The sequence below is a fragment of the Phalangium opilio genome, unplaced genomic scaffold (assembly GCF_054372755.1).
Source record: "Phalangium opilio isolate 3A_F unplaced genomic scaffold, DU_Popi_V2 ptg000031l_1, whole genome shotgun sequence".
NCBI classification, from domain to species: domain Eukaryota; kingdom Metazoa; phylum Arthropoda; class Arachnida; order Opiliones; family Phalangiidae; genus Phalangium; species Phalangium opilio.
Genome location: NW_028324158.1, coordinates 13,440,199 through 13,448,351, shown reverse-complemented (window position 1 = coordinate 13,448,351; position 8,153 = coordinate 13,440,199). Strand labels below are relative to the sequence as shown.

General features: G+C 37.2%; 5 protein-coding genes across 7 annotated transcripts; 2 read left to right on the top strand and 3 right to left on the bottom strand.

Annotated features, from left to right (window-relative positions):
* Nucleotides 1–3: 3 nt before the first annotated feature.
* spartin lies at nucleotides 4–2,097 on the bottom strand. Its single transcript, XM_089870669.1, has 4 exons — nucleotides 1,163–2,097; nucleotides 894–1,085; nucleotides 457–831; nucleotides 4–393 (listed from the first exon to the last, which is right to left on the bottom strand). Exons 1-4 carry the CDS (start codon nucleotides 1,893–1,895, stop codon nucleotides 98–100), a joined length of 1,596 nt encoding a protein of 531 aa, XP_089726795.1. The 5' UTR covers nucleotides 1,896–2,097; the 3' UTR covers nucleotides 4–97.
* Nucleotides 2,098–2,268: 171 nt separating this feature from the next.
* Pomp (proteasome maturation protein) lies at nucleotides 2,269–3,169 on the bottom strand. Its single transcript, XM_089870785.1, has 5 exons — nucleotides 3,035–3,169; nucleotides 2,868–2,977; nucleotides 2,730–2,790; nucleotides 2,470–2,665; nucleotides 2,269–2,396 (listed from the first exon to the last, which is right to left on the bottom strand). The coding sequence occupies exons 2-5, from the start codon at nucleotides 2,966–2,968 to the stop codon at nucleotides 2,326–2,328; spliced, it is 429 nt and encodes a 142-aa protein (XP_089726911.1). The 5' UTR covers nucleotides 2,969–2,977; nucleotides 3,035–3,169; the 3' UTR covers nucleotides 2,269–2,325.
* Nucleotides 3,106–4,458, top strand: Sf3a2 (splicing factor 3a subunit 2). 3 transcript variants are annotated; one of them, XM_089870746.1, is made up of 3 exons: nucleotides 3,106–3,226; nucleotides 3,494–3,665; nucleotides 3,735–4,458. In XM_089870746.1, exons 2-3 carry the CDS (start codon nucleotides 3,512–3,514, stop codon nucleotides 4,397–4,399), a joined length of 819 nt encoding a protein of 272 aa, XP_089726872.1. In that variant the 5' UTR covers nucleotides 3,106–3,226; nucleotides 3,494–3,511; the 3' UTR covers nucleotides 4,400–4,458. The 3 variants fall into 3 exon arrangements, with proteins under 3 accessions (XP_089726872.1, XP_089726870.1, XP_089726871.1); XM_089870744.1 differs by having other exon boundaries at nucleotides 3,149–3,288; nucleotides 3,487–3,665; XM_089870745.1 differs by having other exon boundaries at nucleotides 3,156–3,288.
* LOC149690766 (26S proteasome regulatory subunit 6B) lies at nucleotides 4,443–5,947 on the bottom strand. Its single transcript, XM_089870709.1, has one exon. The coding sequence runs from the start codon at nucleotides 5,825–5,827 to the stop codon at nucleotides 4,577–4,579; it is 1,251 nt and encodes a 416-aa protein (XP_089726835.1). The 5' UTR covers nucleotides 5,828–5,947; the 3' UTR covers nucleotides 4,443–4,576.
* Nucleotides 5,948–5,964: 17 nt separating this feature from the next.
* On the top strand, nucleotides 5,965–8,108 carry Rrp45 (exosome complex component Rrp45). Its single transcript, XM_089870712.1, has 9 exons — nucleotides 5,965–6,166; nucleotides 6,253–6,347; nucleotides 6,457–6,823; nucleotides 6,883–6,965; nucleotides 7,039–7,260; nucleotides 7,330–7,492; nucleotides 7,568–7,688; nucleotides 7,773–7,836; nucleotides 7,900–8,108. The coding sequence occupies exons 1-9, from the start codon at nucleotides 6,104–6,106 to the stop codon at nucleotides 7,955–7,957; spliced, it is 1,236 nt and encodes a 411-aa protein (XP_089726838.1). The 5' UTR covers nucleotides 5,965–6,103; the 3' UTR covers nucleotides 7,958–8,108.
* Nucleotides 8,109–8,153: the final 45 nt, after the last annotated feature.

Here is an 8,153-nt window from a genome sequence, read left to right as displayed (position 1 = left end):
TCGTTTGTGTTAATTATAACATTTTAATACATATAACAATGGTAGTATACAAATATCACTAATTAATATTAATTATACAAAAACGTTTTCTTTTCTTTTAGGGGACATGAGGTTTAACAATAATCTTCTCCTTCAACTCTTTTTTATCAACGTATTCGCATAAAATTGCTTTTCCCGCGTCTTTAGCTGTTCTCTTTGCGATGGATTTGACACCCAAGGAACTGACATTGTGAGTAGTTAGGGCTAAGTTGCCTACAGCGAATAATGCGTTATCAGTGGCTTTTCCAGCTTCCGGTCCGTATTTATGGTTGACAGTTTGCACTGTCTCATGCGCGATGGAGTAGGCCAGGGTTTTAGCAGCCTTTTCGAGTCCCATATAAACAGTTGAAAAACCTGCGGGTTGAAAACGACGTGTTAGCTTGACGCGTTTAGCAGTATAACTTGTTTGATTCTTACCAACTAAACCTCCAGCAGCTACAGTAACAATGTCACTAACTGCCCCATCTTTCCCGGTGGCCGCGTCTACAGTGTCTTGTCTCATTATTCCTGATTTGACTAATGCTTGAGTTCCTTGTGTTTTGATGACTGGTCCGATTTGTCGACCTAATGCCATGGTTAGCTCTCCAAGTTTGCCAACGACAAACCCGCTAACTTTTCTAGCTGCTCCAGAAGCTTCTCTTAATGCTGTTAAACCTTGTTGGACTTTAGGATTGACCACTACCGGTTGACCTTCAGGGTGTAATCGCGTACGTAATTTTGACGCGCCCATCTGGACTAATGATCCAGTAACCTCCGCGCCTTTAACCAAACATCCAGAAACAACTTCTGCTCCTGTTTAATGAAAGAAAGAGTTAAAATGGGATTTCCTTGTCCATTATTCTGTAAGGTTGTACCAGCGACAACTGCTTTTGATATCTTTTCGCTGGTTCTTAATTGGGCGAAAGGGAGGGCGGCTTCTGGTGTAAATTCAACATCCTCTTCTTCCGATTCCTTATGAAGTAATGTCAACTCCACCAAATAGTGTTCAAAGAGTTCACGTAGGTTTTTGTGAGCGTCTCCGGGTAGTATGACTCCAACTGACGCACCTGAAATCAGAAATGTCTTGACTTAATTCCGCCGCCTAATGTTTATAACAACCCAAAAATGGTATTCGAATCTGTACCAGGTATGTTGCTATTAACGTCTGGGAAGAAATACGCCCCATATTCGCTCTTAAAAACCGGCGATTGTCCTGGAACTAACGGGAAACTCCAACTATCTCCAATTTGAATCCAAGCTGGAGGTTTACGAATTGGCGTCGGGCTTGTAGGGGTTTGGTAGTCGGAGAATTTGAATATTTGCAGGGTTGTTGGAGATTCAGGCGCGCTAACGTTGCCTTCAGCGGAGACGTAGAAAATCTGAACTCCATCCGGAATGGTGAAAATCTCTTCCACTACAAAGCTATTAGCTCTAGCAACAGCACCATTCTCCATTGCCCCAGAGTTTTTTCTAATGGCTTCGTTGGAAGCGACCATTACTTTAGGACTACAGGCTTCTTCGTAAGACGGAGGACGTTCCAGGACTGGGCTTGAGTTTGAATCTATGGTCGCGTTGTTGACAATAAGGTTTTTGAGACGATCGTTGACATCTTGCTGGGTGTGTCTCATTTTCTGTTGAGTCTTTCTCGCTTTCTCCCATTCTGGACCTTTGCAATAGGCGCGATCGCACCTGATACTTAACGCTTCTTCTAACTTAGCTTTGCCTTTCTTGTAAGATTCAAAAGCGAAATCCGGCTTATTACTTTGTTCGAAATCAATGGCCTGCGATACGTAAAGATACGCTTCTTCGTGCAAAGATTTAAGTCTACTTAACTCAGCTTCTCCAACATTAGAAGATTGACCTCTTTCTACTTCCATTTTAAAAGTGAGTTAATTTAATTTAACTTAATTAATCTCGAGTTTATGAATGTCAGACCTCAAATGCGTCATTAAAAGAGAGAGATTAATAATACATTTACGAAATTATGCCGTCTTTTCCTTATAAACAATGACGCAATAATTGGTACGTCCCAGCACGAAACGTCTTAAAGCGATGACATCATCACTTTGAGCTATTTCTAAGGCAATAGGCTCAGTGGGAGGGTAACCTTTGGTTCCATTGATTTTAGAAACTGAGATGGATTAATAGGGTTGAGTTCGCATATGCAACCAGCGGGTGTGCGCGCGGAAGACCGTCGTTTATGCTTATTAATTAGCATAATTAAACGAAATAACAATACACTTATAAACATAATTTTCAGATTGTTTTATTACATGAAAATGTGCAAATACATAAGTTTATAATTGATTAAAAATTTAATTTCAATTGTCTTTCAACCATGTCATGAGGATGACCCATCATTTCAGCTTCAGCAGGATCTAAATTAGATTTAAAATATAATTAATTAAATGATTCTGGAAATCTCCTAGCTTTTTTTTTTAATGAAAGTACCATTGAGAATATCTTCAAAACCAATGGTTTCATTTTTATTTTGCAAGACATCTAGACTGAAATGAGAGCTAGGTAGGAACGGGAGACGTTCAACCTTAATGGCTGCTTTTCTTTCCATCATTAGCCGTAAAGGAGCGTGTAAACCGTGAATTTTCTTCATCATAGCAAAGTTTGTTTGATCAACAAATTCCTCATACTGAAATGGTAACCAAATTAATTAATTATAATCAAACATGAATTAATTTAATGGTATTTTTTACATTTTTCTCAATTTGTTCTACAGGATGACATCCTCCCAACTGCGCTCTAGCATTATTGAACCTTAAAAATCGCAATTATTATTAGTTAAAGTTAATTATACGTTAGTTAATTAGCGTGTCTAAATGAAATTAACGAACCCTCCTTGTTTCAGGGTGCTAGTGTATTTATATTCTCCACCTTCGGGGAAATCAAATTTAGAAGGTCGTGAACTGTTTGGTACGATAGCTGGTAAGTCCATGTTGTAATTCTGAAAAATTTAAGTTAATTAGATATTAATTACTCTACAAAACAGTAAACAACTTACCAGAGAACACTGTAATTGAACTATATAACGTTGTAGAAATGACAAGGCGATTTTAAAGCCACTTTGGTAGTTTTCATACTATTCTTCTAGGCCTATAGCCAATCGGAGGCTCGCAACAGTAGGCCGGTCCCGTGAGTAGGAGGATTCTGTAGTAGGATCTTCGCTCCGCTTGGAACAAAAGACTTAGATAAAGTACCGAAAAATCTCGATTAATTCAAATTAATATTATTGCAACGCTAACTTTTAAACAATAGGTAATATATTTTATATTAGTTAGCTTAGTTATGGGGTTTAATTAAGAGTAAGACTGGTTAAAAAAAACTTTATGCTAAGCCTTGGTTGGATAATGTGCAGCATGCATGGCAGCATGGGCAGCGTTTTTGCATTGAATCTTTCGTGTTTAGTTATTTACATATTTATATTTAAACATAATTCTATATTATAAATTTTAGTTTATAGTAAAATTAACGACAGAAAATGGATTTCCAACATCGACCTGGTGGTAAAACTGGGTCGGGAGGGGTTGCCTCTTGGTCTGAAACAAACCGTGATCGGCGGGAGAGGTTGAGACAATTGGCTCTTGAGACTATTGATCTTAATAAAGATCCCTATTTTATGAAAAATCATCTTGGCAAGTTAATTATTATCAATAATAAGACTATTTCATTCAAATCTAATTAATAATTTTGATTTTATTCAGGATCTTACGAATGCAAGTTATGTTTAACCTTGCATAACAATGAGGGGAGTTACTTAGCGCATACCCAAGGCAAAAAACATCAAGCTAACCTCGCTCGTCGCGCGGCTAAAGAAGCCAAAGATTCCCCAGCCCAACCTGCCCCTGCAAAACCCAGAGTTGACATCAAGAAGTTTGTTAAAATTGGGCGTCCTGGTTATAGAGTAACCAAACAGCGTGACCCTGAAACTGGACAGCAATCTCTGTTATTCCAGATTGATTACCCAGAGATTCAAGAAAACATTTATCCACGTCATCGTTTCATGTCTGCTTATGAACAAAAAGTAGAACCTCCGGATAAGAAATGGCAATACCTTCTGTTTGCGGCTGAACCCTATGAGACCATTGGCTTCAAAGTACCGAGTAGAGAAGTGGACAAGAGTGAAGGGAAGTTTTGGGCATTGTGGAACAAGGATACGAAGCAGTTCTTTCTACAATTTACATTCAAAGCTGAAGGAATTATGAAATTGATGCCTGGAATGAAAGTACAGGGACACATGGCAGGCCAAAGGTCAAATTCCCCTGATGATTCCGGACCACCACCACCTCCCCCTGGACAACAGGGTCAACCATCTTTATTACCCCCTCCTCCACCTCATATTTATCCTCCTCAGCCACCACCGCCTTGATTTAATCATGATAATTGATGTCAATCAATCAATAAATAAAACATTTTCATAAACAAAAATTTATTCAAATTTTTATTTTTATTTTATCAACTCAAAAGGAAAAGGGTGAAACAATCTAAGGGCCATTAGTTAAATATTAACACCGACAAAAACTGTATTGTGGGATGGGACATGAAGTTATTTATAAAATTCGTGCTCTGATTCATCCTTCTTGATGTTGTTCTTGTAACCCTTTTCAAAGTCTTTAGCTAAAACAACGTAACGGTTTTCTCTAACAGCGTGCATTCCAGCTTCTTGACAAATTGCATTGATATCAGCCCCTGAAATCTTATCGGGCCTGGCAACGTAATCTTCCAAATCAACTTCTTCACTTAAATTCATTGTTGTGGTGATGGTTGAGAAGATAAGACGTTTCTGCCTTCGATCTGGCATTGGGAATTCAATCTTCCTGTCCAGACGACCAGGTCTTAAGAGTGCAGGGTCCAAAGTGTCAGCTCTGTTGGTAGCCATGATGACTTTGACATTGGTGGTTTGATCAAAACCATCCATTTGGTTCAGTAATTCCAACAAGATACGTTGGACTTCTCGATCAGCTCCAGTTTGGGCATCAAATCTCTTTGTAGCAATGGCATCAATTTCATCAATGAAGATAATTGCTGGTGCATTCTCTCTGGCCAGTCTGAATACGTCTCTGACCATTCTTGGACCCTCTCCTAAATATTTCTGGACAAATTCGGAGCCAACAACTCTAATGAAGGCAGCAGTGGTATGATGAGCCACAGCCTTGGCTAACATGGTTTTCCCACAACCCGGTGGTCCATACATCAAAACTCCTCTTGGTGGATCAATACCAATTTGTTTATACAACTCAAAATGCGTCAAAGGAAGTTCCACAGCTTCCCTAATCTCTTGTTTTTGAATATCAAGGCCTCCAATGTCAGCGTAGGAAGTATCAGGCTTTTCATCAGCGCGTAACATGGATATGCTACTATCAGCTTCGGGTGGTAAGACATCAACCAAGGCATTACTGTGCTTATGGAGGGCAACGCTGGCGCTGGGTTTCAAGAGTTCCCGGTCGATGGTAGATAGAATACGAACGTAGTAGTTGGAGCCGGTTGTTGAACCAACAATGCCAGTGTTGGGGTCCACGGCTTCCAAAAACTGACCAATGACTAAAGGAACACTCTGGATTCTTTTAACTTCCTCTTGGGCGTGTAGGTATTCCTTTTTCAGGTTTTTCTGTTCGTCTTTGATATATTCTTCTTGAACCTCGAGGAACTCCAGTTGACGTTGAAGTTTCTTGTATTTTGTGAACAAATCTTCAATGTCATCGTCCACAGTTGAGACTCCAGTTCCGACTGTTGGGAGTTTACTTTCTGGAATAACTGTTTCTTCCTTCTCGGGTATAATAATACCAATATCTTCCATGATTTCTACTTAAATAATTATTATTAACTTTTATTTATAATTTGTATGTGGTTAATTGAAACGTCAAACACAAAGTGGTCCAAAAGTGATGTGTCACTGGAAGGCGCAACGGCCGATAGAGGGCGCGCACCTGTGACCACGTGATCAGTAGCAGACAACTCCTTTACCGCCGCGCCAAAATACCAACGTCAAAACGTGGAAGGGTTTATCCGTTTAATTGAAATTTACTTAACTTTAAATATTTAAAAGTGAGAAAAATATTTTGAATAAACCATAATGAAAGAAATAACAGCAACTTGTGAGAAGGATTTTGTCCAAAAATTAATTTTAGGTGCAAAGGTAAGGAAGAACCAAACATAGAGACCAAGGCTTAAGTATTTTAGTATTTTCACGTGGTGAACCATGAAAGTAATTTTTGATTTTAGCGGTTAGATGGCCGAAATTCGGAAGAAAGTCGACAAATTAAAGTATCATTCGGTTCAGATCGAGGTTGCGTGTTAGTTTCATTAGGAAATACGTGGTATATAGTCATTTTTGTATATTTCAAGAAAACATTGAGCTTTTTTGATATTAAGCCTTTGTTCAAAGGTTGCAAAGGCCTATAGTTTAATACCCCCAAATTTTCATAGTGTACTAGCTCAAGTTTCGTGTGAACTTGCTGAACCACGTAGTTCAAGACCTAGTGAGGGCCAATTACATGTCAATGTTGAACTATCTCAAATGGCAGCTCCAAACATAGATGCCTACCGGTCCTCGGAAATCTCAATCAGTGGGGAACACTCTAGACTTTTAGAAAGATGCATCCGCGACTCTCGTTGCATTGATTTGGAATCTTTATGCGTTGTTTCTGGGGAGAAAGTTTGGAATATTAGAGTTGATGTTCATGTTCTAAATCATGATGGAAACATCAGTGAATGTGGAAGTATAGCTGCAGTTGCAGCCTTATCTCATTTCAGAAGACCCGATGTTACAGTTTTGGGAGCTGATGTCACTGTGGTTAGTTTAAATAGTTATTCTAATTGCTATTTAATGTTTTAAATATGTTTTCATCATAGCATATGGTTGAAGAAAGAGATCCAGTACCCCTTAGTCTACTTCATATGCCTTTTTGTACCTCTATTGCCGTTTTTAATGATGGGTTAGAATTATTCCCCTAAAGTTAAAATAATTAGGCTTAAGAATGTTCATTAAATTTGGTGGACTAATTTTAGGGAAAACCTTATCATAGACCCAACTGAATTAGAGGAAAGGGTCTCAACTGGGACATTAGTAATTGGTTTAAACACCCATCAAGAAGTTTGTATGCTCCACTTAGGTGGTAAAGCGACCATAAGCAAGGATAGAATTTTATCAGCAACTAATATGGCATTTAGAAGGGTTCAGAAAGTAACTGAGATTGTTAGGGAAGCTTTGTCTAATGATACAGCAGCTAGGTAATTAATTAAATTAAAACTAGCGAATTAAATAATAATTTAGTTAAAATATAATTAATTAAACTATAGGACAAGTGGAAAGAAAGTTGGTTTTGCTGAGATTTTACAATCGGAGCAACTTTTAAGGACTAGATTTATTCCCAAAACTGAAACTGAAGAAATTACTCGTAATATTCAAGAAATTGATATTTCAGATGAAATTCCGGAGAAAGTTCAAGAAATTGTTATGCAGGTATTAATTAATTAATTAATATACTTTTTTTTTGTTAATTATAAAGGAATTTTTAACTTGTTTTGTTTATAATAGGCCAAAGGAGCCGCTTTAGTAGGTGAAGGAGGTAGCAGTGCTTGGGATACGTTAGATATGGATGAACCAATTGAGGAATCTTCTTCTAAAAGATTAAAATCTGGGGATGAAACTACCACAAGTTTGTTGAAAAATAATTATGACTTAATTCAAAGTCATTAATTAATTAATTAATTAATTGGAATGTTAATTATAAATTTTACAGTTTCAAGTGATAGTAGTGAGGAAGAAGAGACAGTAACCCTTCAAGGGGAGGAAGACAAACCTCAGTAAGTATTTTTTAATTTTACCGAGATTGTGTTAATTATTATTTATTAATTAATTATAATTAGGGAAAAAGATGCAAAACCAAAACAAAGTAGAGGTTGGTACAAAAAAATGCCACTTTAAAACTGGTGGAGTTTTTCAGTTTTATGATCATTAAAGTTCAGTTTTATTAATTAATTAATTAATTAAAAAAAAGGCTGAATTTATTTATTTATTTACATCAAAACTAGGAAATATTAATTAATAAAAGTATTTTTAATTAAAATTAAAAATAAAAATAAGTTGGGGAATCTTAGTTTAAATTCTCCAACTCATTTAA

Bases quoted from the DNA above. Each gene is read 5' to 3' on its own strand.
- spartin (XM_089870669.1), bottom strand. From the start codon at position 1,895: ATGGAAGTAGAAAGAGGTCAATCTTCTAATGTTGGAGAAGCTGAGTTA. The intron at 1,086-1,162 runs GTACAGATTCGA...TTCTGATTTCAG, and splicing joins CGTTAATAGCAACATACCTG to GTGCGTCAGTTGGAGTCATA. The intron at 394-456 runs GTAAGAATCAAA...TTCAACCCGCAG, and splicing joins AGCTGCTGGAGGTTTAGTTG to GTTTTTCAACTGTTTATATG.
- Pomp (XM_089870785.1), bottom strand. From the start codon at position 2,968: ATGGACTTACCAGCTATCGTACCAAACAGTTCACGACCTTCTAAATTT. The intron at 2,666-2,729 runs GTAAAAAATACC...TTACCATTTCAG, and splicing joins TAGAACAAATTGAGAAAAAT to TATGAGGAATTTGTTGATCA. The intron at 2,397-2,469 runs GTACTTTCATTA...AATCTAATTTAG, and splicing joins TTTTGAAGATATTCTCAATG to ATCCTGCTGAAGCTGAAATG.
- Sf3a2 (XM_089870746.1), top strand. From the start codon at position 3,512: ATGGATTTCCAACATCGACCTGGTGGTAAAACTGGGTCGGGAGGGGTT. The intron at 3,666-3,734 runs GCAAGTTAATTA...GATTTTATTCAG, and splicing joins TTTTATGAAAAATCATCTTG to GATCTTACGAATGCAAGTTA.
- LOC149690766 (XM_089870709.1), bottom strand. From the start codon at position 5,827: ATGGAAGATATTGGTATTATTATACCCGAGAAGGAAGAAACAGTTATT.
- Rrp45 (XM_089870712.1), top strand. From the start codon at position 6,104: ATGAAAGAAATAACAGCAACTTGTGAGAAGGATTTTGTCCAAAAATTA. The intron at 6,966-7,038 runs GTTAGAATTATT...GACTAATTTTAG, and splicing joins ATTGCCGTTTTTAATGATGG to GGAAAACCTTATCATAGACC. The intron at 7,837-7,899 runs GTAAGTATTTTT...AATTATAATTAG, and splicing joins GGGGAGGAAGACAAACCTCA to GGAAAAAGATGCAAAACCAA.